This window comes from Osmerus mordax, chromosome 19 (assembly GCF_038355195.1).
Source record: "Osmerus mordax isolate fOsmMor3 chromosome 19, fOsmMor3.pri, whole genome shotgun sequence".
NCBI classification, from domain to species: domain Eukaryota; kingdom Metazoa; phylum Chordata; class Actinopteri; order Osmeriformes; family Osmeridae; genus Osmerus; species Osmerus mordax.
The window spans coordinates 10697655-10724935 of record NC_090068.1 but is presented as its reverse complement, the minus strand read 5'-3'; the positions used below and the strand labels follow the sequence as shown (position 1 = coordinate 10724935).

Below are 27281 nucleotides of genomic sequence, written 5' to 3'. Positions count from 1 at the left end.
CTTCCTCTCTTAGGGAAAAAGAAAAAAATCGAGGGAGGGACCAGTCTTTCCAACTTTGCATTCAGTCTATCCAACTTTGCATTCAGTTTCATTTACATAGGTCAGTGTTTAATGATATGAATATACACCTGCTAAAATAACCGAACAGTGAGTGGAAGGCGTCACTAACTTTGGCCGTTTTCCCGTCAATCCCCTCGTGGATATTGAAGCATTTAGGAAAGTGCGCTCACCAAACAAATCAATACGAAAGTGCGCTCGTCAAACAAATCAATACAAAATCATGTTTATTATAGAATGTGAAAAAGGAAACATGAAATCAATTATGTTGGTCGACAATAATAAATGCCCATACAGTTTCTAACGGGCATGAATATATATACAATACGCTAGGAGTGGGATGGCATTTGCATCAGTCCTTCACCTCAGCTCTTTATCCATCATATAACATATCCATTTCACCCCCAACCCCCAAGGTCCCACTTCTCCTCCCAATCTCAGCCCACTTAAGAGGGGTAAGGGTCTCTGTCATCACCCTCAGCAGCCTGTCTCAGTGTGGGGACTGCGTGCTGGCTCCTGGCGATTCCGAGCGGTCCATCTTCATCCCGGCCTCCACTGAGATGGGGGAGGTGGAGGGGGGGAGCATGGAGCTCTTGTTCTCCAGGGAGGAGGATGCGGAGGTGGGGAGAGACACCACAATGTACTTCTGCAGGGGTCTGGACCCCCCAAGGCCCCCGGGTCCCTGAGATTCTAGCTTGACAAGGGGCTGCAGGGTGGAGGCTCCGCTGGGCACAGTGCTGGTGATGGGGGAGGCAGACTGGGAGGTGCTCAGGGTGATAACCTGGCAGGAAACCATCAAAACAAGAACGTTAAAAAAATTTGTTTTCCTATTGTATTATTTTAGCAGACGCTGTAGCGAGGTACAAACAAGAACATAAAGTCGTCATGTTCTACAGCTATTAATATTTCCAGCGTAGTCGTGACGACCTCCCTTCCCCAAGTACCTGCTGGGTGGATGCGGCGCCGGCGCTGGTCGCCATGACGATGTACTTGGTTGCCGGGGGAGAGGGCTGTGTGGGCGTGCCGGGGCGGGTGGACATCAGGGTGAGTGAGCTGGGGACCTTGATGATGCTGGGGGTACGAGACCCTACAGACCCCCCCAGCCCACTCTGGGTCACTGTGAGCGTCGGCCGAGGCTGCAGAAGAGACAAGAACAGGAATACTGTTTATAATAATAATATTAACTGGTGGGGTAGGGGGAGGGGGGTCTACTGGAGGGGAGGAGGGGGAGAGCAGGGACTTGTGGAGAAGGGGGTGGAGGATGAGGGTTGTCTGGTAACCTGTAGAAGGGTGGGAAGGTGTGGTACCTGTGTGATGGTCAGCGTGGTTCTGTTGACCTGCTGGGCTTGCAGGGCAGCCTGGGCTCGGGCCTTCACCACGTGGGAGCACAGCATGGGGCCCAGGTAGCCATAGTCGGCCCGGTACTGATCCATGTTGTCCGGCAGGGGTCGGGTCTTAGCAATAACACTGGCACAGTGTTTCTGAAAACAGGGAGAGATGGGGTGAGTGGGGGTGGTATATGGTATGTATCTGTATTGTATTGTTGCGCTATTGCATTGTGGCACTGCAGTTAAGATATCAGCAGTATGGTTGCACCATGCCTGGTAGCAGAGAGGTGGTTACTATTCACTGAGCCTGATCCTTGATTATCTGCTGTTCTTTATATTGCTATCTGCAATGTCGCTTTGGATGACAGTGTCTGCTAAATGACATGTAAATGTCTGCAGGTCCACAGATGAACGGGTGAAGGTGCAGAGTGAGAGGCGGGGCAGAGGGCCAGCGGGGTGGGGTAGAGGGTCGTGGTGGGCGTGGAGAGCTCACCAGGAGGAGGCTCTGGACGTGGTCAGCGCCAATCTTATCGATGTTGGAGACGACGGGTCCCTCCGACACGGCTTTGATGCGGACGCCCTCCACAGAGAGCCTGGGAAGGATGAGGGTCTTGATCACCTGGACCCAGAAGGAACACGTGAGGTTACCATAACAACCAGGTGTTCATTTCGCTGACCCTTTCTTTTTGTGAAGCGGAGGAACACTCACATCAGGCCCCAACTCAGACAGCCCGGCGATGCAGCCGTAGCGAGTGGTCCACTGGGTCTTCTCATCCAGCCAGCTCTGAAAAGGCAGGGAGACTTGTTGATCTGCAGTCAAAATGCACACTCCCACTGAGCTCTACCCATCGCAATGCTCCACCACAAGAGCTACGCTCATCCATAATGGGGAATGGTAGACACACACAGCCAGCCCACCTTGGTGAAGGTCTTGGTGATGCGAGACTGGATGTTGTTGGTGGTGGTGCTGAAGGTTTTGCAGCTCTGGGCCATGAGGCGGGCGGCGAAGTCTCTCAGGGCCCAGTGGTTATCCACGTCGGGCCTCAGACACAGCTGCTTGCTCACGATGCACGTCACCACGGCCGGGATGAGCTCATGCAGCTAGCGGGAGACACACACTCGACGGCTTAACCCTTGTGTTATCTTCGGGTCATTCTGACCCATCAGTCATTGTGACCCATCAGTCATTGTGACCCACCGTCGTATTGCGCCAATTTTACCGCATACAAAAACAAAGTGAAGCATTTTCTTTTAACCGTCGGGCTGACTCAGACCCCCCACATCGCGAAGGTTGAAAGAAAATGCTTTTTAGTTGTTTTTTTATTGGGTAAAATTGGGTAAACACAACGATGGTTCGTTGTGAACCTTCGGGTCATGTGACCCGAAGGCAGCACAAGGCTTAACATTCGACTGATTCTATCAGTGTGTAAACGTTCAATTGATTCTATTCGTGTTCTTAACATTCTATTGATTCTATACTTTTATAACATTCTATTGATTGTGTCTTCCTCATTCATGTAATGTGTTGTAGTAAGTAGTGTATCGTGGCTTACGTATTTCTCTAGGTAGAGGGTGGGGTTGTCCATCAGGGCCTTGACCATCCTCATCAGGTAGATGAGCAAGGCCAGGTTATTCTGCACCACATTCACACGCACCTGGAGAGAGAGACGGGCGAGGGAGTCAAGTCACCAGGGTTACGTCCGCGTGTGGTGGTGTGATGTGGAGGTTTGTGACACGAGAGTGGACAGCAGGGGAGAGAGGCAGCTCACCCCCTCGGAGATGAAGGTGCTGAACCTGGGGAGCATCTGGTACAGGCCAGGGTCCGTGGCGATGCTTTGGAGCGCCTCCTGGAGGGGAGAAGAAAAAAATGGTTCATAAAAATAAAAACAAGAAAACAATCAACTATTTATATCTTCGTTGTACACACACACACAGGCGGGTACGTATACACATACACAGATACACACACACACACACGTGACTCACAGCTCTCTTGGCCTCGCAGGAGCCGACGCAGGCCTCTGTGATCTCCTTATAGTACAGCTGCTGCTCCACTGACAGCTCGTGGGTGCTGCGGGGCTTCATCCTCACCAGGCCCTTGTCCTTGCCTGCCCGGAGACAACCAACCAGGAGAGAGACGGCCCGGAGACAACCAATCAGGAGAGAGGCGACCCGGAGACAACCAATCAGAAGAGAGAGACGGCCCGGAGCCAACCAATCAAGAGAGAGACGGCCCGGAGACAACCAATCAGGAGAGAGAGACGGCCCGGAGACAACCAATCAGGAGAGAGACAGCCCGGAGACAACCAACCAGGAGACAAGGGAAAGACATGGTTTAACAAGTCAGCCTCTAAAACCACATAGACAGATGAGAGATTGTGCACATTGTTAAGACGACAGTTAAACAAGTGGAAATATATATATATATACACATGTCTGACCTTTGCTCTCTGCTGACGTGGCCCCCTGCCCTTTAGCCTGAGGGGCCCCCTCTTCCTCCTGACCAGGTTTGACGGCTTTCAGAGGCTCCGTGGACTCTGCCTTCTGCTGCTCCTTGGGGGCTGCGGAACAGGGAACACACTGAGCCCTGGCTGCCTCCACAGGTGTAATGCATGTTTTACGGCCGGCGTAGCCAAGTGTGGAGTACTCACCAGGGGGAGGATTCTCTGGTATGGAAGGCTGGACACCCTCAATACTTAACCAGTGAGCTGCGGACAAAAAACACACGAGATTCATGGGATGGGTATTTCTCCGAGTATTTGACTGCAGATCAAGAGGTCTCAAGTTCAAATCTGTCGCTTTGGATAAAAGCTAACTGAAGACATCACATTAAAGATAGAAACAACAACAACAAAAAAGCCTATCTGATATTAGAGCTAGTTCACACAGCAATAAACACCTTTGAGTGAGACGTCGAGTGGGACTCTGGGGAGGGGTGTGTTGATGATGTCAGTGAGATCCACTTCCTTTTCCTCGTAGAAATGAAGCTCTCTCCCACCGCCACTGGCAAAGCGGAAGGGTATGAACTCCTGTGACTGGAACCCATACAGGGGCTGTGAAGACGGAGAGAGCGAGAGGACAGACAGAGCTCAGATATCCAATGGAGACAACGGTAGCAGAAACTCAATGATGAGTCACAGTACACATCGTGATCCAGCTAGTGTTCACCGGTCTCTCTCACCTCCACATTCTTTAGTTTGAGCGCGTGATCGATGTCGCTGGTGGTCAGCTTGCGTCTCTTGCCATGGTGCATGAACTTCAGGGCATCCTAAATGAGGCAAACACAGACACAGGTTATTGTCAAGGCATGCTTCAGGTCCAGGTCTAGTGTGGTATCCCGTCAAGTAATGATGTATTCATTTAACTGACTGTTTCACCCAAAGTGACGTTCAGAGGGGTATTTGAAACCTGCAAAATCTAGATCTGCTGTCAAATGCTCTACCGCCCATCCCAGTCCCTTGCTGCAGACTCCTACCTGTGCAATCTCCTTTATCCTGTAGCTGACCTCCTCGCTCAGGGCGACACAGCTCTCCTCTTGTAGCTGTCCCACTCCTATGGACTCCGCCATGGCCTTCATAGACTCCGTTGGCAGGACCACCGAACACTGCTTCTGCCGTCGCTCTTCAGCCATAGCTGGAGAGAAATATGGAGGTCAATATTGTGAGATGATAGTCCTTGTTTTTGAAAGGCATTACTGATATCTATGCCCCGTCTTGTGCATTTGCAGGTATATCTCAGATCGGGTTCTGTATGACGCACCGCTATAGTTCGAGGAGAAAAGTTTTAACTTGTATGTTGCCAGACTTTCTGAACCTCTCAGTAACACACGCTTCATCTTCCTGTACCGCTTTCTACCGCCAGAACCGCAGCGACATGCTTTACTCCACTGACACGCTATGTTCTCGAAACACATTTCGATAATACATGTCTAACAAAAGCATAAACATTTCAGACTAGTATGTAGCCAGATAGTTTGCAAGACATCGACAGAAACAGCAAGCTATTTAGCTAACTAGCTACTGTAGCTAGCTAATAATATTGCCGAAGGTTCTTACCTGCAAAGTTGCACTAAACCGTGGGTAATCAGCAATGGTTCTAAGTTACAACTTATAAAAAAAATAAACAAGAGCTATAACGATTACTGATGGTATTGAGTTAATCGAGCTATAAAATAAGAGACTGCATTTATTTTTGAATTTTTTAGAACTAATTTATTGTCAGCAGCTCTAACCTCTTTTTCCAAAATTCTGCCATTTTGATTTTGTTTCAAAGGTCCTTGCAGATGGTAAAACACTCGAATAAACGCATGCGAATAGAAAAACGAACCAAATTGTAACATTTGTTTATTTCGACTGTTGTATGTTAGTATAATACACAATATCATTGTCATTGTAAAAAGTATGATAATACTTTAAAGTATATAAACATTGGGAACTACACAGCTGTAAGGATTCGTTTGTCGTTATCGTCCATCGGTTAGTTATGCCTGTAGACAGGCTTGGACTGGTCATCTGGCCTACCGGTGGGCCGACGCACTTGGGGCCGATATGATATGATATTTTATATATATAAATCTTTATATATATATTTTTTTTTTATAAAGTTCAAATTGGCCAACGACCGGCCCATAAAGCAGGGACAGCGGCCCATTGGTTCATTTTCCACACTGACACTGGGCTGGCCCAATCACATCTTCACCCCTCCGTCTGGCCGATTGTGGTGGGCCGGTCTGAGCAAAAATGACAGGGCCATTTTTTGTCCCAGTCTAGCCCTGCCTCTAGAGATCAATGGAGGTAGTCTCTAATTCACGTCTCTGGCCTGCCAATTAAGGCTAACCCTGTTCAGGTGTGTGATCCTTGAAATGGTTTAAATTGGTTTAGGGAAAAATTAATTTACTGAAGACAATACGGGATTAGTTTTGCTGTGTGTTAGTCAGGGACCGGTGACAATTTTAAGGTCATTTAACCTTCCGATGACGATCATGGAAAACTGTGTCCGGTTTTTGTTGAACCTTCAGTTTTTGTTCCTTTTGTCAGGACTGCACTTTAATTGTCCTGCCTTTGCATATCCTGCTAGACATGAAACGAGACACAGGTATTTTACAGAACGGGTACAAACAAGAGTGTCTCCAAGTCTGGCCCAGCATTTTGAACAAATGCAACAGGAACAGCAAAGCCTGTCAAATGTTAAACAAAAACGGGCAAAACCAGTCAATGTGCAATGTTACCCAGACCACATAGAGATTGTTGTGAACTCTAACCTTTTTGAAAATGGATTTCTGATCGAGGGGAATGAGTTGCACCTTGGAGTTGAAGAAGAAGAACAAGGATGCAGAGCTGTTCAGTCTTCAGCAAATGAGTTCACCTTGGTTGCTGGACTCCAGGACTGTGGAGCAAAGAGATCGGTAGAGTCAAACATCTATCTAAAGAACACTTCAAATGTCATTATGGAACACTTTTTAATGTCCTTATCAAACACTGTTTTGTGAGTCCACAGCTGAACGAAAACTTCCTCGTCTACACAAACGTCCTCATATACTCACCACGTAGGGCTGCGGATGGAGTTGTCAGGATGGAGCAGGCCACCATTCCTGTTGAATGTCATTTTGGAAGGTTGATTAGCATTGACATTAACTTAAGAAATAACATGCATTTGCTTAGCAGACGTTTTTATCCAAAGTGAAGGACGGGGGGGGGGGGGGGGGTTTACCTCTTGATCTCTAGTCAAATGTTGTACTACATTTACATGTAGAGAGTCAGATGGCTGAGTGGTGAGGGAGTCGGGCTAGTAATCTGAAGGTTGTCGATTCCCGGACATGCCAAATTATGTTGTGTCCTTGGGCAAGGCACTTCACCCTACTTGCTTCGGGGGGAATGTCCCTGTACTTACTGTAAGTCTCTCTGGATAGAGCGTCTGCTAAATGTAAATGTACTTCTGAACCATGTCTATGATGGCAGTGTTTTGCTTACCACACTCGGGTATGTTTTAGGAAGTTCAGTGTGTCTACTGATGCTCTTCAGCCCACATGGATACCCTACTCTTCATCAGTATTTGCTGAAGAAATCTTGGTGTTTGACCTGAAAATCATGACCAGTAAGTGACTTAGTAAGGCAACCTGGCATACTGAATATCATTTCAATTAATTTATTTAGCAGTATGAAGTAGTATAAGAAGTGTGCAATTCTAACAGTATCAGTGATTTCTGAGAATGTCACTTGCATCTATGAGAAAGGTGAGTGGAAACTACATGCAGTAGTGAATACACCCACTAATGTGTCAATACTAAAATACTAGCCAATCAATACTAAACTGTAAACCAGTCAGTTGTTTAGACATAATAATTTATCAACCAGACATACTAGGCACACATATTTTGTTACTAGTTACCATTTGTGGTGGCTGCATCTTTACAACTGCTAGATAACACTTAGTGTAAAAGGTTTCCATGAAGGGTAAAGTAAAAACTTAAACAGAAAGGCCAACGTCAAATCAATGCTGCTGATGTAAACTAACATCTGAACGTCTAGGCACAGTAACAATTTCAAATGATTCTGGTTGCTCCTGTTCTCTTCAGGTGATTGGCTGCACAAGCGTGGAACCAGAGTGTATTTCCTAGGCGGCATGATAAACATAGAAGCATCAGTCTTGGTCGCACATCACACAAGGATGAGGGTCTTCATAAACAGCTGTGTGGCCACCCTGGGCCCTGACCCAAGCTCTCTACCTAGATACGAGTTCATTCAGAATGGGTAATTAGTTCATAAATTATTAGGTGTAGGTGTGGGTCCACTTAGTCTGGATGTTCTCTCACATTGATTCCCTGCAGGTGCTTGGTTGATTCCCAGCTGACGGGTTCACGCTCTCAGTTCATGCCGAGGACGAGCGACGACAAACTCCAGTTCTCCATCGATGCCTTTAGGTTTCACAAGCAGGAGGGTGGAGAGGTGAGGGCCTACTTTCCGTGGACCGTGGAGACTAGTTGTTCTTGTCGCTCATCCAGCTCCTTTCTTACAGATCTTCATCAGTTGTCTCCTCGCTGCTGTTCCTGTCTCAGATTCTGCAGACACCCAACTCAAGGCATGTTCCTTCATCAATGAAAGGTAGGCGACTCATCTTTGTAGTTGTGATTTTAAGCATGAGTGGCCCGTAATTGTATGTTATGAGTTCCAGATGGAGGTCGTCCGACGGGCCTGACTTGTTGTGTAGTCGGTGTCAGAGATACAATGGCGCTGACAGTCCAAATCCCGGTGCTCTAAAGACTCAAGTCAGCAAGCCTTACAACACAGGCTTTCATAAAAGTTTAAAGCTCCATAAAGGTATATTGGCTAGACTCGATGGCGTTGATTATGAACCGACCAGTATTTATTTAAACCATGTACTTATCTTAGGATGGGAAGAAGAAACTGCTTTGGCCCCACTGCTGGTTTTTCCGGGCAACCCAAAAAGTCTACCTTTAACTTCGAGAGTGTCTGGTCATTCTGAACCAAGGAGACGGCTATTGTCAAGCAGCAAATGGAAGAGCAGGGTTGACAATGGAAATTCACAGAGAGGAAACATGCATGAAGGTGCAGTTGTGAGCAGAACCCAAACTAGCATCTCTGTATGGACCTTTGTCACATTAAGCTTGTTTTTCAGACTCCCCTCTGTCCTTCACCCCAGAGGAAGAAGACCCAATGAAAGGTGTAATACAGGGTGAAGTCCCTGATGAACACTGTCTTATAAAGAGTGGTATGATTTGATGGGACTATGTATGGGATTTCTCTGTACTGATGGAAAATGTGTACTGTCAACCCATGTAGCCACACCAGAATCCATAAGCACTGAGCAACATATGAGGGATGAGAAGCGTCAGAAGGCTTCAGAACAGGGTTATGGAAAGTTTCTGGATAAGACTGATACAGGTGGTATGTATGGGTCTGTTTGGAAGAGATTTGAAAACCCACTGTCATTCCCCTTCTGGAAAATGTATTAACCTTATTCAGGCTTCTTGGCATTTCCAACACCAGAACCCAGACGCTTCAAGGATTTCAGTTCAGAAGGATCAGAACAAGGTACTTTGGTCCAATATGAGAACCAACTTGTGGAAAATGTGGGATTGGTAAACGCAGTATATGGCATTCCCCTATCTGGATAATGTTGCTTAGTAACCCTCAGTTTTCTTGGTGATTCCAACACCAGAACCTAGAAGCATGGATGACTTGAATGAAGGACCAAGACAAGGTAATTTGGTCCCATGAGAAGTCATTTGTGGGGATTGGTAAACACTTGAAATTCACATTGACATTTGGAAAATGAATGTGGATCATCAACCTTTTAAATTATTCAGGCCTCTTAGAGATCCCAACACCAGAACCTAGAAGCATGGAGGACTTTAGTCCAGAAGAGAATGAAGGCTCAAGACAAGGTAATTTTAGTCCTATAAGAAATCCCACTTGTGGGATTGGTAAACACCATGTCTGGCATTCCCCCATCTGGAAAATGTATGTAGATCATCAACCTACAACCTTCATATTCAGGTATCTTGGATAGCCTGGAGGACTTCAGTACAGAAGAGAATGAAGGATCAGGACAAGGTAATTTAGTCCCATGAGAACTCATTGGTGGGGATTGGTAAACACAAACATTCCCCCATTTGGAACATGTATGTGGATTATCAATCTTGGTGGTCCCCTTACCAGAATCCAGTCCGGAGGTGGAGGAGACGGAAGTATTAGGACAAGGTAATTTAGTCCCTTAATAACCCACAGTGGCATCCCCCCCCCCCCCCCCCCCATCTGTAAAATATGTGTATGTATATGTATATTCAGGCTTTGTCTCCACACCAGAACCCAGCAGCCTCAATAACTTCAGTCCAGAGAATGAGACTGTCAGATTAGAACTGGGTAATGAACATTTACATTTAGCAGATCAAGGTCTTACTTATAGCGACTTATAGTAAGTACAGGGACATTCCCCCGAGGCAAGTAGGTTGAAGTGCCTTGCCCAAGGACACAACGTCATTTGTCAAGGCAGGGAATCGAACCGGTAACCTTCTGATTAATAGCCCGATTCCCTAACCGCTCAGCCACCTGACTCACAATGAAGACTATGGGATGAGGGTGCTCTTTTTGGATGAGAAATGGTAGTGACATTCTCAATTTTTTTTTTTTTTTTATCTGCCAACAGGATCTGGTGCTGATGACTTGACCAAAGAGACTGTGTCCCCTGGGATCCCCCTCCTGCTGGGTGACCTTGACGAGGCCACACCTGTCAACTCATCGCATGAAGACGGTAACCCAGCCGTTGCCAATGGGGATGACGTCCCTGCCCCAATCCAGGGGTTTGAGACCCCAGCTGCAATACCTGGGGACCAGGGCCGTCTCCATGGGGACGAAACACCCAGTGATTTGAGCCTCTTCACCTCCAAAGAGGAGGGTAATCACACCGAGACAGCCACTGTGAGGCGCACAGAGGGTACAGATGCTGACATTACCATAGAAGAAAACACAATAAATATGCTTTAAACCTTCCCTTCTGCTGAATAATTCATTAATTACAGTCCATGACAAATTTTTGGTTGTAATTTCAGAGTTTTGGGATGAGAATGTTATGCAGTAGTGAAAGCCTAGAGAACCACAGGGGTCCGTTTTGCTGATAACAGAATTCTGGTTAAACACATTAACAAAGGTGTTTTTCAGTTTGGAACACGCTATTGGGCTATGGCTGCACCTGGATTCTGATTTAATAATGCATACTTTTATTGGGCCAGTGTGGAACATTTTCAAGTTGGTGCCATGCCTGCCGCATGACAGCTGCAGCATGCGCGTGTAGTCAACTTGATCTGCATTTTTATCTTCCACTGTCTCTGCTGGAACACCGATTATTTCGGATATCCATAAAATATCACTGACCTAAAGAATGTAAATTCTTCAAAGATGGACCCTGTTGGACGTGTAGATTTTGACCGGAAAGTAGGCTCTTATATCCAGAAGGGGTTGACAAAATTACAATAAAGGTAGCCTACACGAGAACTCTAATGTGAGTATTGTGCCTTGTGAAATGCCGGTCATGGGTACCAAGGTATCTTTGGAATTTCAATCGGATGTTCTAAACTGGGAAGGGGATACAGTGCAGCGGCGTGAGAAGGTACGTCACACGCCGCGTTGGCTATTAGCAGGAGCAGCGGTATATGCCCCCTCCTCCCGACAGCGCTTACAACTTGGGGCCGAAAAGTTTCGGAGAACTTCTGCGTACCTGGGGATTTCACAGACCTAACAAAGACAGAGCGAAGCCAGAATTAAAACTGGGGAACCATAACAAAGCTACATATTTTCAATGGTGGCAGGTTTGGGGGTGTAGTTAGCTTCGTAACTTATATTTGCAGCGGTTTCGTATCGTCCACTCCGTCCTGTTCTTATCCAGCTGGATAGTTAGAGGGACAGAAAGGACTGGTGAAATGGCGGAAACAAAAATAATATACCACATAGACGAGGAGGAGACGCCGTATTTGGTGAAGATACCTATACCATCAGAACAGATAACGCTACAGGATTTTAAACAGGTTTTGAACAAGCCAAACTACAAGTTCTTCTTTAAATCTATGGATCAGGATTTCGGGTAAGTTGTGATGCTGTGGGAGACCAACGCTTCTCCGTGATTTGCTCTAAAAGGTCTTATTGATGTAGCGTACCAAACTATAACCGTATTGTCACGAGGTATGATTTAAACACATTTCCAGTCAAAACTGGGTGGATTACGTTTTTCCGAACGGTGTTGATGTGTTTCATACTCATGTCAACGCTCACAAAAAGGGTAGGTACGTTTTCCAGTTTATATCCAGCATCACCCGAAAAGGTTGAGGACCAAGCAGAAATTCCAGTGATGTCAAGTCCGCTAAAACCTAATGCTGGGAATAGATCTATCACATCGAAGGAAGCCGTAGCAAACGGACTAATGGATAGGACAGCCGTCAACACAAGTTTTTTTTTTTTTACACCTATCCTACAAAGTAAAAAAACAAAACAATATGAAAACAATTTGAATATGATCTTTTACATTCATCAGTTAGTCTATGAAACTTATGATTTGACTGTAAACTTGTAAATTTACTTGGATCCGTAATTGTTTACATTTGTAGCCATTTCTGGCAGTGCCCGAGGAGTTAAGAGAATGCATCAGGCCTAAAGAAAGAAAAAAACGATTTGAACATAACCAGAAATGATGATGAGCACTGTCGGGCTGGGGGTCTTATAGCCCACTTTTCATATTTGGGCTCGGTGCCAGACCCCCTTCCCAGCTGCTGTGCTTCCTCTCCAGAATCACTCCTCCTACGCTCAACTGTAAACTGTAATGTGTCTGTAGGACTTCAACTCTTGGATCTGTTCCTGGTTTGGATTCACAGATTCAGACTTCCTCACTCAGTCATACAGTGTAGGAAACCAAAGGCCTACGTTGGAGATCTGGATGTTTGGACACTGACTCCACTCCATGAGGCTGCAACCTTTTACATTTTTGTCCGACTAATTCTGTTACTCTATTAGTTTAAGTTTGGCCTCTTTGGCTGTGCCCCCCTCCAAATGCCCATTATCCAGGTCACAGTAGAAGCCACTGTACTCTTAACTCCCAGGGTGCTGACAGTCATTAGTGTACATGTGTAGGGGAATGTAGCTGAGGGTATAGAGGGCAGCAGTTTGAACTCTCACAGCATGGCCTCTACCCCAGACCTCCAGCTGTGTACATTCTTGTATTTTGTTAGATTACACAGTAACACACAATATAATCATGTAATATAATGTAGCGGAGGCGTTCATTCATTGGGTCCGTAGAGGGGGCGGTCCTGTTGGCTGCGGTTATAAACCAGGCAGTCTTGTTGGTGTTTGTTGAGACCTGAGTCTCATGCCTAGACGGTCTCCTGCCCCAGAACGAAGCCTTATCTCTGGGCTCACAGGCAGGGACAGGCTCTCTGGTATTCCCACACACAGGTGATGGACGGATAAAACTCAACCAACAACATGCATCCACAACCACAAAGAGGAACGTGATGTTAAGATAGAGATGTCGTTGTGTGATAAAACTGGTTTATCAGACCACCAAGGGGAGGCAGCAGGGGTAACCAGGGTCTGTAGGCCTTGATGTGTATGTGTGTGTGTGGATGAGGACAGTTAAACCCTTGTGTTATCTTCGGGTCATTCTGACCCATCAGTCATTGTGACCCACCGTCGTATTGCGACAACTTTACCGCATACAAAAACAAAGTGAAGCATTTTCTTTTAACCTTCGGGCTGTCTCAGACCCCCCACATTGCAAAGGTTAAAAGAAAATGTTTTTTATTTGTTTTTGTATTGGGTAAAATTGGGTAAACACAACGATGGTTCGTTGTGAACCTTTGGGTCATGTGACCCGAAGGCAGCACAAGGGTTAAAATGAGTGTGTGTAAGTGTGCTCTGTGTGTGCGAAAGTTGAAGAGACAGGAAGGGTGAGTGTGTACAGGACAGGTCCTAATTCTCTCCCGCTCTCCCTGCCTCCCCCCGTCAGGGTGGTGAAGGAGGAGATTTCTGATGATGCTGCAAAACTACCATGCTTCAACGGGAGAGTTGTGTCATGGGTAAGATGTTCTGCTTTCTTACCTGTCTGTTATGTTGTGTTACATCTGTTATGGTGACACATTATCTATCTTCTGTCAACACAATCGCTCACCTTTTGTTTCCATCTTCGTATCCTCCTCCACTCCTCCTCCACTCCTCCTCTTCCTCCATCCATCTCCAGCTGGTGTCCTCAGACAGCCCGCTGGGGGAGCCCCCTCCGGCACTGGTGGAAGTCCGGCCCTCCCCCTCCCCCCCGCCTCCCCCCCTGCCTCCCCCTCTGCCTCCCGCCCCAGCAGAGAGGACAGGGGGCATCGGAGACTCCAGACCGCCCTCATTCCAGTACGTTGGAGCTTCACACAGACACTACTTTCAGAGACGCACCTTTGACTCAGAAACAATGGCACCAGGTTGTGTCTGATGTTTGAGCTTAGGCGGATGATGTTGAACGTAAGGTTTAATGCTATTTAGGGACGTATTTTGCCTAGGTGATGAATCAAGTTTGTCTGTCTGTCTCTGTCTGTCTCTGTCTGTCTGTCTCTGTCTGTCTGTCTTTCTGTCTGTCTCTGTCTCTGTCTGTCTGTCTGTGTCTGTCTGTGTCTGTCTGTGTCTGTCTCTGTCTGTCTGTCTGTCTGTCTGTCTGTCTGTCTGTCTGTCTGTCAGCCCTAACGTGGCCGGCAGTGTGGAGCAGCTGGACGAGCGTACGGACACAGAGTCCGTTCTGTCCTTCAGGAGGGAGAGGCCCAGGCGCAGGGAGAGCACAGAGCAACATGGTGAGACGCACTCCTCCTCACACGCCAGGGATCAGAACCAGGGGTCAGGGGTCACAGCCCCTTCATGACCGTGGTGCGTGTGTCCCTGTGTGTGTGTGTGTGTCCATGCCGATGCCACAGGCCCCCGGATGAACGGCCAGAGTCGTCTGGAGCGCCACCTGGCCGGGTACGAGAGCTCGTCCACCGTCATGAGCAGCGAGCTGGACACAACCAGCTTCTGTGACTCTGACGACGATACCATGAGCAGGTGAGAGGGAGGGGCAAGGTAGGGGACAGGGAGGAGGGTATAGCGAAGTGATCACTATTTGTATATCTCTATGGATAAAAGCCAAATGAATCTAAGGGTCAACTGTAATTGACCTCTGCTCCCCCCTGCTGGTTGTGTGAAGGTTCAGCAGCACCACGGAGCAGAGCACGGCCTCTCGGCTGATGAAGAGGCACCGCAGGAGGAGGAAGCAGAGGCCCACCAGGCTGGAGAGGGTATGCCCTCCCTCCACATGCACAGTCTGGGCTCGGGGTCTGGGGGGTCTGGGTGTGGGGAGTCAAAGTGCGGTTCTGAGATTGGATTTTGGCCCTGGCTGCGTCTGTCAGTAGTTGTGGTGACCATGCAGCAGCTGTGGTTATGATGGTACTGAGGGTCGTGTTGTCTTGTTTCAGGCCTCGTCCTTCAGCAGTGTGACAGACTCCACTATGTCACTCAACATCATCACAGTCACTCTCAACATGGGTGAGTCCCTCATCCCTCACGCACCCCCTGGCCTCCATAGCCCCCTTTGTGTCATTTGCGTTGAACACAATTGATACTCTGCTGTAATGCCACAACTTCCCAGAAGGAAATCTATCTATCTATATGTCTAATCCAGTATCCACCCATTATAATAACTATACACACAATAATAACTGTATACTGTGTGTGATGCACTTCCTGTTTTACCGTTGTCAGAGAAGTACAACTTCCTGGGCATCAGCATCGTGGGGCAGAGCAACGAGAGAGGGGACGGGGGCATCTACATCGGCTCCATCATGAAGGGGGGCGCCGTGGCGGCCGATGGGCGCATCGAACCAGGAGACATGCTGCTGCAGGTGTGTGTGTGAGGTGTGTGTGTGAGGTGTCTGGGGGGTCAGATGGCTGAGCGGTTAGGGAATCGGGCTACCAATCAGAAGGTTGCCGGTTCGATTTTCTACTTGCCTCGGGGGAATGTCCCTGTACTTACCGTAAGTCGCTCTGGATAAGAGCGTCTGCTAAATGACTAAATGTAATGTAAATGTATAAGGTGTGGGGGAGGTTACTCCCCACAGCTCTCCTCACACTTCACTCTGTACCCCTCCAGGTGAACGACATCAACTTTGAGAACATGAGTAACGATGATGCGGTGCGTGTGCTGAGAGACATCGTACACAAGCCCGGGTGAGAGAGACTAACTCATTATCTAAGTAGCGTCACAGTACAATTGTCATTGCCATTTGTAGTTTCGAGTTGACCTGCCAGGTACAGGTCTTGACAGTTTCTGAGCAGTCTAACTATGTCAACTATATCTAAACGCCTAATAAATAAATCATTCCTAATCCTAGGAATAATTCATGAGCCTATAACAATCCTATGAACAATATAGATACTATAAATGAAGAGTGTACTGACTGTGTCCTCCAGACCCATCATCCTGACAGTGGCCAAGTGTTGGGACCCCACTCCTCAGGGCTACTTCACCCTGCCTCGCAGTACGTAGCCTGGAAGCCCTGCCTGATTCGCCCTCACAAACACATACAACACATAATACATGCATATAACACATACACATGCACAGAAAAACGTATACTAGACCCATTTGCACATCATACACACACACACACACACACAAGTCGATGTGAAGCTCCTGACTGTGTTCCTGTGTGGCCCTGCTAGACGAGCCCATCCGGCCCATAGACCCTGGCGTGTGGGTGAGTCACTCGGTGGGGATGGCGGGGACCTACGCCCCCTACCCTGGCAGCTCCTCGCTCAGCACCATCACCTCCAACTCCTCCGTCACCGAAACCGAACGTGAGGCTGCTGAATATGTTTGTATTCATTCAGCCGACTTTTATCCAAAGCGACGTGTATGGGATCGGAGGAGGCTTATCCTGCTTGTTTGATCTCGTCCCCAAGGGTTTGACGACTTCAACCTGTCTCTCCACTCTGACATGGCGTCTGTGGCCAAGGCCATGGCCTCCCCAGAGTCTGGCCTGGAGGTGAGGGACAGGATGTGGCTGAAGATCACCATCCCCAACGCCTTCCTGGGTGAGGAGACGGTCGTACACAAAGCCCTAACCACTGTTACACACACACATCCATGAGAGGGGAGGTTAGGAAGATGAGGTTGTAAGAGATACTTGCTAGCTGGGGATAGAACCACTTTCATCCCTCTGTGTGTGTGTGACTGACAGGCTCAGACGTGGTGGAGTGGCTCTACCAGCACATCGAGGGTTTCCAGGATCGCCGCGAGGCGCGTAAATACGCCAGCAACTTGCTGAAGGCCGGCTTCATCCGCCACACCGTCAACAAGATCACCTTCTCAGAGCAGTGCTACTACATCTTCGGAGACTTCAGCGACTGCGAGAACTGTGAGGGCGCCCTCTCCTGTTCTCAGAAGATTCTGCGAACTCACGTTCCCGTCCTGGCTGAAAGACTGACCGTTGTTCTGTTGCGTCTCTCCTCCCCAGATATGGCTAACTTGTCAATGAACGACAACGACGGCTCCAGTGGAGCTTCAGACCAGGACACGCTGGCTCCCCTGCCCATCTCAGGGGCCTCTCCCTGGCCGCTGATGCACACCTTCCCCTACCAGTACACCAATGCCTATGCCAGCCAGCCCCCCCCTTACCACGAGCTGACCAGCTACAGCTACACCCCTGGGAGCACGGGCAGCCAACACAGTGAAGGTGAGATTGCGTGTGTTTGTTTGGCTAGTTTCTCTCAGGTGTGTGTGTGTGTGAGGCTGGGACTTGGAGTGTGTGTGTGTGTGTGTGAGAGAGGCTGAGACTTGGTGTGTGTGTGTGTGTGTGAGGCTGAGACTTGGTGTGTGAGTGTGAGGCTGAGACTTGGTGTGTGTGTGTGTGAGGCTTAGACTTGGTGTGTGTGTGTGAGGCTGGGACCTGGTGTGTGTGTGTTAACCCTGGTGTCCTGTGTGCAGGGAGCCGGAGCAGTGGCTCTACCCGGAGCGAGGGCGAGCGGCGTCGGAAGGGCAAGTCCCCGGTGGGCGGGGCTGGGGGCGGGGCTGACTCTCGCTCCGGCAGCGGCAGCGAATCCGAGTATTCCACACGGAGCAGCAGGAGGAGGGAGCACAGCTCGGCCCCGCCCAGCGAGCACAGCCTCCACAGTCAGCGCTCGCTTCCCCGGCCCCCACCGCCCCACCTCCAGTTCCCCCAGGGCCTCCCCCTCTCCTACAACCCCATGATGGTCATGATGGTCCCCCAACACCCACACATGCATCATCACGCCATGCCAGGTCTCGGGCCCCCACACCCCCAGCTCCCCCCTGGGCCCTCTCTCCCAGGCCTGTCCCCTGCCTCCACGCCAGGGGGGCCTCCGGGGGCCCCCCCCACTCGGGAGCTGGGCTCCGTGCCCCCGGAGCTCACGGCCTCCCGCCAGTCCTTCCACCTGGCCATGGGGAACCCCAGCGAGTTCTTTGTGGACGTCATGTAGGAGACGGAGCGCTTGGCTGTGCAGACGGAGCGTGTGGAGGCGGAGTCAGGAGGCGTGTGTGGAGGCGGAGTCAGGAGGCGTGTGTGGAGGCGGAGTCAGGAGGCGTGTGTAGAGGCGGAGTCAGGAGGCGTGTGTGGAGGCGGAGTTAGGAGGTGTGTGTGGAGGCGGAGTCAGTAGACGTGTGTGGAGGCGGAGTTAGGAGGCGCGTGTGGAGGCGAAGTCAGGAGGTGTGTGTGGAATCTGAGTCAGGAGGCGTGTGTGGAGGCGGAGTGAGGAGGCGTGTGTGGAAGCGGAGTCAGGAGGCATGTGTGGAAGCGGAGTCAGGAGGCGTGTGTGGAATCGGAGTGAGGAGGCCTGTGTGGAGGCGGAGTTAGGAGGCGTGTGTGGAGGCGGAGTTAGGAGGTGTGTGTGGAGGGTGGAGTTAGGAGGCGTGTGTGGAGGCGGAGTCAGGAGGTGTGTGTGGAGGGTGGAGATGGACCGCAGCACGGGCCAACAGGATCCAAGGGTATCACGGAACTTTAAGCCACACCTGTCCTCACCTTCACCTGGTTTAAACATCTCCTGGCAGGAGGACTTGGTCTTCCTCTGGACAATCCCCTATGTCTTGTGAGACAAGCTGGAATTGATGATGTAACGTTACTTTTAACCCGAATATATGACTATTAGCATTATTGTTGGTGGTTTGATATTGTGTGTGTGATTTCACCATTATCCCCAAAATCATTTGAATGGAAGGAATCAACACAGATTTGAAGGTTTTGTTTAATGTCATAGTTTTTTATTTGTCAAACGACGTACCACTGGACACGGTACATCTGTAGTTTAACAGAGACGACTATGAGGTGTGTAACCGTTGGAACTTGGTACAGTGAACATGTGAATGGATGTCTAGACGTTCCTACGACAGCACCACTGTGGTCCTCAGGGAAGACGATGAGAGTTTAAAGGACGTGAGGAGGTGAACGGCTAACGACAGCACTAACCACCTGAAGATGTGAACGAGATTACATTTTTTATCTGAATGTATCAAAAGTATCTTTTTTTTCTCCAACTGCAACAAAATAATTATGTCATCACACCTGACTGCTCTGACAGGGAAAAGGGTAAATAATCCTTTTCTTTAGTATTTAAAGGTACAGTAGGTAAGATTTCTTTCAGGAAGAAATACACGTTTTGTCCCCTCTAAACATGATGTGAAAGCTAATGAGGCAGTCTGAGAGTTGTTTAACAACACAGGCCGCTCAGTGTGAGTGGAATGTACGTTTTGCTCCTTGGCTTCATTTTTGAAACCACAGTCAAACTCCGGCTGGAGGAAAGCATGGAACTTCAGACATGAATTGGGAGCACAGTTTCTCATTTGAATTTAATATTTTTGTTACCTATTGCAGCTTTAAAATAACTCAATCATGTTCGATTTGTTCCAAATTCAGAGTCCCATTGCTCCATGGTTGCAATGTCAGTGTGTCATGTTTATGAATATCTGAGCTGGAGATATGTGTTATATTATTAATGAGATATTAATGGAGCATAGCACATGCACTTAGCAGGCAGATTGCTGTTGTGTATATCTACATGTTATTGTAATGGTACTTAACCATTTTGTCATCACAAAGCATATATATATATGTGTGTGTGTGTGTTATTTTTTATGAGTGACTTCACATTTTTTCTTGTGATATATACAGATATACTGCTCAGTAGCAGTAGGAAGGTTTGAGAGGTTTTTAAGGAAGTGTTGGGTTTGTATCAAGCATGCACTCATGTTCATGTGGCTCCTTTTCTCAGAGAGCTGAGGTTGTCATGGTTGCACATCACTGGGTGAACGGGAGATGGTACAGCAGTATTTGGAATAGTGATTGGAAAGTGTCTATAAAGTTTTCTAATAGAGAGCAGTTATATATTTTAAATTGCTTTAAGCTCTGATTTCACACTCCATCTCACTTTTTTATATCACTGAGTGATCATATTTTTTCTTGTATGTATTTTTTGTAATCATATTAAGTAAAACATTAATGTAGTGCCATAATGCATGTTTGCTTGATAGTTGTCAATTTTTTAACAATACATTTTTACTAGATTGAATGTGCAATTGTCCCTCTCATTTTACCTCAATACTTCCTGTGTGAATGTTCATATTGTGTGCTTTATCATTTTATTCGTAGATTTTTTATAACGATGTGTTAATAGAAATGGGACAATATCGCAGAATAGATTTGTACGTCACTTTGGATAAAAACGTCTGCTAAATGAATGAAATGTAAATGTAAAATCTATATACCGTTTTAAAATATAGCAATACAACTCCAGTTCCCACAATGCTTAGTTACAACAGTGCCCTTCCCACACAGTGTCGTCATCATACGCATAGATATCCGTGAACTAGATCAGACTGCGCCGCAACAGGAAGATGACGTGTGTAACGAGATTTCGCCTCAGAAAAGAACACCACAGACTTGTCTATCAGACACACTTCTATGGCATAGCCATTTTCTTAAGAAAAAAATCTGCTTACACAAGAGCAGTTTTGCTACCTATATAACTTGGAGCCACACCACATTTAACAACAGAGTTAGTTACTTATTGTAGGCAAGCAGAGAAGGACGCCTGTGAGCATATTCCATAAACAGGAAAACTACACGGCTTTTGTAACTTCACAATTTCTTCCAGACAGTCAAACCGGCGACATTTATAATGCTTTTGGGTAAAGTCAGTCCGGCTTTGTGCAGTGCAGCTCTTCGTATTTCTCCTGCGTTCCCCGGGTAAGTGATTCTCCACTGAACTCACTTCGAATAAAACACAACAATGGGTGATTAATGTAAAATGTTCTCCTCGCAGGGTTCAGAAGCAGATCGCCGTAGCAGCGACTCGAAATGCCCGTCTCTATGCGACTCAGACCGCCGAGGTATGCGCTGTAGCTGCTAGCTGTCAGACTGCTTCACATAACAGGCTTTTCATAACAATATCTTTAAAACAAAAATTCATTGTTTTTGTAATCTTTTAACCGAGAATGCCAATTTTTTATTTCGAATCCTAGTAGCGTGAGCGACATGAATGTCCGATCATATCAAATGAATATTTGAGTTTAATTATAGTTCCAAATCAAGGCCATATATGCAGAATGGTAAATAATGTCAATACAAAATAACAATATCTTTTTATGTCAGCTAATGTAACATACATACAGTGGTCTCTGTTATTAAAGCTAAGCAATGCATTCGCCCAGGAAGTAGGGGAAAGTTCATCGTGAAAGCTCGTGACGTCAAATAGAGGGTATAGGTAGAGGTGTCATTGGGGTTCTATTTCAGTGACGGGATCATGCGCAGCCATGTAGAGGTCACTGCGCTGTAACGTCTTCAACATGGAAAAATAAACAGCTGAATTAATTTACAATTTTTGTTGCAGCACTGCAAATTTAACGCTGTCATTTACAACACAGTCGGATTTTCTATGTTCTGAATGATAAGATGTTGAAACGACAAACACAGCGATTGTTGACATTAATGGGAAGGCCTTGATAATTCAAGAAATGTCAGATGACAAGCATCATTTCCTCTTGCATGTTTTATTGGGCTTGATTACCCTCTCTGTCGTTCCACTTATGTGTACCCTTACCCAGTCTCCAAGTCTGTGTGTCGTTAATGATGACATTTTCTGTTGTCCTGCAGGTGGTGCTGGACAAGCCTGTGTCCAGCAGCGCCACAGCAGCCAAGGACAGGAAGAAGGCCCAGACTGTGGTGAGACCCACGTCAATACAACATTCAAACATCATCTCTCTGTGTCTCTCCCTCTCTCTTCCCTCTATGTGTCTCCCTCTCTCCCTCTCTCTTTCTCCCTCTCTGTGTCTCTCTCTTTCTCCCCCTCTCTGTCTCTCTCTCCCTCTCTCTTTCTCCCTCTCTCTGTGTCTCTCTCTCCCTCTCTCTTTCTCCCTCTCTCTGTCTGTCTCCCTCTCCCTCTCTCTGTGCCTCTCTTTGCTGGTTTTGACCCGCAACACTTTGATATGACTGAGGCTGTGTTTGTCTGGTGTAGGAATCCAAGTCCTTTGCTGTGAACATGTTCAAGGGCCAGATAACCACGGCCCAGGTGTTCCCCTACCCCTCTGGTGAGTGTGTTTGTGGGGAACATTATACGATACGTTAAACGTCTATACGAATAAAATGTGATTTGATCCTGGAAGCCCGGCGTTCTGGAGCTGTGTTTAGAGGACCTGTCTCTTGTATTTCAGTGATGAACGAGGAGCAGACTCAGTTCCTCCAGGAGCTAGTTGGCCCCGTTTCCAAATTCTTTGACGTGAGTTTGCGGTCCCTCTTTTAATAAAAGCATCTGCTAAATGAATACAATTTTAGGCAAATGTCTCGTGTTTATCGCTTTTTGTCTTGTGTCTCTGAAATAGATTTTATGCTGTACTTTTTGTATTCTATATTACAAGCACATTCAATGTATTCAATAGTTTGAGTCTGAACTCATGCCTCTGGTGTTTTAGGAGGTCAATGACCCGGCGAAGAACGACGCTCTGGAGAAGGTGGAGGACCACACCATGGAGGGGCTGAAGGAAATGGGGGCCTTCGGCCTCCAGGTACCTGCTGACCTGGGGGGCCTGGGGCTCTCCAACACACAGGTGAGCTGGACGCTCAGGTGGGCCTAACCCCTGAGCACTATGTATATAGAGCCCCCTCCCCCCCAAGCAAGACTATCCTCTCTCTTTCTTGACTTCTCCAATGTATCTCCAATGTCTCTTGACCTCCAGTATGCTAGGCTGGTGGAGATAGTCGGCATGCACGACCTGGGCGTGGGAATCACCCTGGGTGCCCACCAGTCCATTGGCTTCAAGGGCATTCTGCTGTTTGGAAACCCAGCCCAGAAGGAGAAGTACCTGCCCAAACTCGCAACAGGTGAGGAGAGACCAGACCCAGGCTAATCTGTTTCTAGTGCTAATCCTCCTCTCCTGAGACACAGATAAAATCCCCCCCCAAAGTTCAATTGTATGAGTATGTGATCTTTTTAATAGAAGCTGATGCCAAAGAAAAATGTCCATCCTGTTTGGACAATTACATTCTATTCCATTCCACAATACTCTACTCTACAGGGGAGACGATAGCTGCGTTCTGTCTGACCGAGCCGGCCAGTGGCTCAGATGCCGCCTCCATCAAGACAGTCGCCACCCTCTCCCCCTGCGGACAGTTCTTCAACCTCACAGGAGGAAAGATCTGGATCAGGTACGCATATCAAACACACCACACCACTGACCCCTGACCCTGGGCACTCACCAGGTACCCAGTTCCACCCAGCCTGGGGTCAGGCACATGCATCCAAACACAACACTCTGACCTCTGACCCCGTATGCTCATCGTCCTACGCTCCTCTATCCCGTTAGCAACGGAGGCTTGGCCGAGATCTTCACCGTGTTCGCCAAGACGCCCATGTTGGATGAGAAGACGGGGCTGATGAAGGACAAGATCACAGCCTTCGTGGTGGAGAGGAGCTTCGGAGGAGTCACACAGTGAGTCACAGATCACCTACGTTATGTCACGCCGCCACGTTTGTGAATATTACTGCGTTTTATTCTTTTTATTACTCTGTAAAGGGTCCTTGGGCGTGAAAAAGGGATGAAACACATATGAAATGGATACAGCTCTGCAGTAGAGGATTTGACTGCAGATCTTAGAGGCTGTAGTTGCCTTGCTGTACTTTTAAAATAAAGATATTTGTGTAAAAGCCTCTTCTACACGAACAACATGTAAACGTGTGTTACGTTCTCTGTCTTCCCCCAGCGGGCCTCCAGAGAAGAAGATGGGCATCAAGGCGTCCAACACGGCGGAGGTGTACTTTGAGAACGTGAAGGTGCCGATAGACTGCGTGCTGGGGGAGGTGGGCGGAGGCTTCAAGGTGGCCATGAACATCCTGAACAACGGACGCTTCGGCATGGCGGCGGCTCTCTCCGGCACCATGAAGGGCGTCATCGCCAAGGCTGTGAGTCCGCCACGCGAGTGTTTGGCAAACCCAGATCCCGTGCGTGCGTGTGTGTGTGCGTGTCACATCTCCAGGCCCGATCATCTACATTTTGTAGCAGACGCTTTTATCAAAAGCAACACACAAATACTGCGTTCAAGCAGTGGATCGAGGATCAGAAACGCACAGTTCTATCATTATTTGGATGGTCGGCTTCAAGGAACGGTCTGTGTTTACCATCTGCTGTATGTGTGCAGGTGGACCATGCAGCTAACAGGACCCAGTTTGGCAGCAAGATCCACACGTACGGAGCCATCCAGGAGAAGATGGCACGCATGGCCATGATGCATTACGTCACTGAGGTACAGCGACACTGGGTCCCCTGTCACATGACCCATATTACCTGTCACATGACCCATATTACCTGTCACACAGCGACAGTTTTCACCCGCTGTTCCTCTGTGGTATGTTCCGGAGTGTGATCTCTGTCGCCCCCTGCTGTTTCAGTCGATGGCCTACATGATCAGTGGGAACATGGACAGCGGAGCGTCAGAGTTCCAGATCGAAGCGGCCATCAGCAAGATCTTCGCCTCCGTGAGTGTGACGAATCTGTCGCTTGTCAGGAGTCGATTCTGGGAAAAAGATCGCAACTGAATGTTTTTTCTGTCTCCTTCTCCCCCAGGAGGCAGCGTGGATCGTGACTGATGAGTGTATCCAGGTCATGGGAGGAATGGGATTCATGAAGGTACGTTTACACCGCTGACCTTCTGAGTCTCTGAGCAGGTGTTTTGATTTCCACACGCCTTCATCTTGATAGAGCTTCTGAGCTCACATGGTCTGGTGTCTTCTCAGGACTCGGGGGTGGAGAGGGTCATGAGGGATCTGAGAATCTTCCGGATCTTTGAAGGAACCAACGACATCCTCCGGCTGTTCGTGGCTCTCAATGGCTTCCAGGTACACAACTCTGTTCTCTGATCTCGTTTTATTTGAACCTTAACCACTGTCAACACACATGATTCCACACGGTCGTACTCGTTGTAGAATGCGGGGAACCATCTGAAGACGCTGCAGAAGGCTCTGAAGAACCCGCTGGGTAACGCTGGGCTGCTGGCCGGAGAGGTCTCCAAGAGGGCCAAGAGGTCAGTGTGTGTGTGTGTGTGTGTGTGTGTGTGTGTGTGTGTGTGTGTGTGTGTGTGTGTGTGTATGAACTAAATCCGTACGAGGTGAAATCTACCATCCTCCTCTCATCTGTGGTCTGTCCCTAGCCCGGAGAGCTGTGTTTGATGATGTTTCCTGTCCCCTGTTTTCAGGAGAGCAGGTCTGAGTACCGGTCTGTCCCTGAGGGGCTCCGTCCACCCAGAGCTGGCCCAGTCTGGAGACCTGGTAGGAAACTTCCCACCTAGAGGGGCGTGGGGGGTAGAGATATGCACAAGTGTGTTTGTATCAATGTCTCAATATTTGCACTGCCCACCCTAGGCTGTGAAGGCCATAGAGCAGTTTGGAGTCACAGTGGAGGACATGTTGCTGAAACACGGCAAGAAGATCATAGGTGAGCTTGGAGAGGTTACCTAGTTTACACTATAATACTGTTACTATTCACGGTGGGAGAAGACTCTGGATCAAGCCTGTCCTGAGTCCTCACAGGAAGGCAGTACTGTGTGTGTGTGGTGTCCTGACTTCTTCTCTCTCTCTTCCAGATGAGCAGTTTGTCCTGAAGAGGGTGGCGGACGGTGCCATCGACCTGTACGCCATGGTGGTGGTTCTGTCCAGGTGAGACTGACGTTACCACACACACACTGTGGAGCACAACCCTGCTCCTGGAGAGAAATCCTGGTAGGTCAGGGTGTGACCCCAGCCCTAGGGTAAGACCCAAGGGCTACCCTTCCCCAAAGTGGTATCCCTCCCTAGCGTGTGACCCCCAGTCCCAGGCCAGGTTTGAAACTGTGTCTCTGTCTCCCAGGGCGTCGCGTTCCCTGAGCAACAGCCTCCCCACGGCCCAGCATGAGAAGATGTTGTGTGACACCTGGTGTGTCGAGGTGAGGTTCCCTCTCCCTCTGTCCCCTTCGTCAGCCGTGTCCTCAGGCCCCGCGTCTGACCTCTCACCTTTTGACCTCTCGCCCACCCGCAGGCCCACGACAGGATCATGGACAACTGCAAGGCCCTGAAGTCCAGCTCCACCTCGCAGGTGTTCAAGAACCTGAAGGCCATCTCCTCGGCTGTGGTGGAGAACGGAGGAGTGGTGTCTCCTCACCCCCTGGGCTTCTAAACCCCCCCGCTGCCTCCCCTCAGAAAGCCTCTACACGGAGAGAGGGAGAGCGCTCCCCTCTGCAGACAGCTCTATGGAGAGTCCCAGTCCTCCGTCAGAGCTCCAAGGCCATAACGAATCCAGTCACCTCACGAACAATGACTTGTGTAAAAACCGTTATTTATGCTCTTTTTAGATGACTAACCTGTTATGATATGAATAATGTCCAGCATATTGTTTGGTTTGGAGTTATAGGATGGTATGTGCATGTCGGTGCGTCTCAATGACCAAGATGTTGTGGTTGGGGTTGGTTTGTACAGGAGGGCGGGAGGAGATGTAAGGAACACAGCAGTGAGGGTATTACCTTGTTGCATCTACTGGTGTCTAGACTGTTGAAATGCATGTTCTTTTTTTCCCTTAATATTCAGAGGACTTGTTTGTGCTGCTCTTATTATCACTTTCACCGTCATTTTTTTTTTTTTTCTCAACGGATTTAGTAATACCGGAGTCGACTATAGAATGTCACATTCCCAGATTGGTTTTACTTGACCTGAATTTTTTTTTTTTTCCCCTAGCATTTTTCAGGTGTTGTGTTTTACATGTAAATGTTTTATTATACCGTCCTTCATTTGACTTGGTGCAGCACTAACTGTTGAACTCACATGTGCCTAATAATGCCATTGCCTTTACAAG

The 27281-nt window shown here is 48.2% G+C and overlaps 4 protein-coding genes across 12 annotated transcripts; 3 read left to right on the top strand and 1 right to left on the bottom strand.

The window, feature by feature from the left end:
- Window positions 1–267: 267 nt before the first annotated feature.
- taf6 (TAF6 RNA polymerase II, TATA box binding protein (TBP)-associated factor) lies at window positions 268–5619 on the bottom strand. Of its 2 annotated transcripts, none has more exons than XM_067257282.1 (15): window positions 5441–5619; window positions 4861–5018; window positions 4567–4653; window positions 4285–4438; window positions 4037–4093; window positions 3818–3946; window positions 3372–3493; window positions 3155–3232; window positions 2939–3040; window positions 2304–2486; window positions 2095–2169; window positions 1879–2004; window positions 1365–1538; window positions 1002–1193; window positions 268–838 (listed from the first exon to the last, which is right to left on the bottom strand). In XM_067257282.1, exons 2-15 carry the CDS (start codon window positions 5014–5016, stop codon window positions 548–550), a joined length of 1926 nt encoding a protein of 641 aa, XP_067113383.1. In that variant the 5' UTR covers window positions 5017–5018; window positions 5441–5619; the 3' UTR covers window positions 268–547. The 2 variants fall into 2 exon arrangements, with proteins under 2 accessions (XP_067113383.1, XP_067113384.1); XM_067257283.1 differs by having other exon boundaries at window positions 3827–3946.
- A 733-nt stretch (window positions 5620–6352) lies between these two features.
- LOC136963032 (uncharacterized) lies at window positions 6353–10888 on the top strand. Of its 4 annotated transcripts, none has more exons than XM_067257009.1 (16): window positions 6353–6789; window positions 6882–6997; window positions 7375–7478; window positions 7960–8134; window positions 8212–8329; window positions 8400–8485; window positions 8556–8701; window positions 8774–8950; window positions 9021–9065; window positions 9185–9289; window positions 9368–9436; window positions 9564–9605; window positions 9712–9789; window positions 9902–9958; window positions 10064–10105; window positions 10551–10888. In XM_067257009.1, the coding sequence occupies exons 1-16, from the start codon at window positions 6358–6360 to the stop codon at window positions 10886–10888; spliced, it is 2130 nt and encodes a 709-aa protein (XP_067113110.1). In that variant the 5' UTR covers window positions 6353–6357. The 4 variants fall into 4 exon arrangements, with proteins under 4 accessions (XP_067113110.1, XP_067113112.1, XP_067113109.1 ...); XM_067257011.1 differs by having other exon boundaries at window positions 9021–9077; window positions 9392–9436; XM_067257008.1 differs by having other exon boundaries at window positions 9021–9077.
- A 737-nt stretch (window positions 10889–11625) lies between these two features.
- Window positions 11626–20479, top strand: LOC136963293 (segment polarity protein dishevelled homolog DVL-2-like). Of its 5 annotated transcripts, XM_067257379.1 has the most exons (17): window positions 11626–11981; window positions 13899–13968; window positions 14130–14287; window positions 14609–14718; window positions 14839–14965; window positions 15108–15198; window positions 15376–15445; window positions 15662–15801; window positions 16050–16126; window positions 16370–16437; window positions 16622–16756; window positions 16862–16993; window positions 17140–17316; window positions 17416–17634; window positions 17886–18549; window positions 18725–18776; window positions 18851–20479. In XM_067257379.1, exons 1-15 carry the CDS (start codon window positions 11821–11823, stop codon window positions 18395–18397), a joined length of 2247 nt encoding a protein of 748 aa, XP_067113480.1. In that variant the 5' UTR covers window positions 11626–11820; the 3' UTR covers window positions 18398–18549; window positions 18725–18776; window positions 18851–20479. The 5 variants fall into 5 exon arrangements, with proteins under 5 accessions (XP_067113480.1, XP_067113483.1, XP_067113481.1 ...); XM_067257382.1 differs by lacking the exon at window positions 18725–18776 and having other exon boundaries at window positions 17886–18551; XM_067257380.1 differs by lacking the exon at window positions 18725–18776 and having other exon boundaries at window positions 17886–18676.
- A 411-nt stretch (window positions 20480–20890) lies between these two features.
- On the top strand, window positions 20891–27057 carry LOC136962982 (very long-chain specific acyl-CoA dehydrogenase, mitochondrial-like). The gene is made up of 20 exons (XM_067256932.1): window positions 20891–21156; window positions 21233–21299; window positions 22063–22131; window positions 22424–22496; window positions 22620–22684; window positions 22878–23012; window positions 23142–23286; window positions 23481–23610; window positions 23769–23894; window positions 24166–24364; window positions 24601–24705; window positions 24851–24937; window positions 25026–25088; window positions 25196–25297; window positions 25385–25482; window positions 25654–25726; window positions 25820–25892; window positions 26041–26113; window positions 26304–26379; window positions 26472–27057. The coding sequence occupies exons 1-20, from the start codon at window positions 21089–21091 to the stop codon at window positions 26607–26609; spliced, it is 1965 nt and encodes a 654-aa protein (XP_067113033.1). The 5' UTR covers window positions 20891–21088; the 3' UTR covers window positions 26610–27057.
- Window positions 27058–27281: the final 224 nt, after the last annotated feature.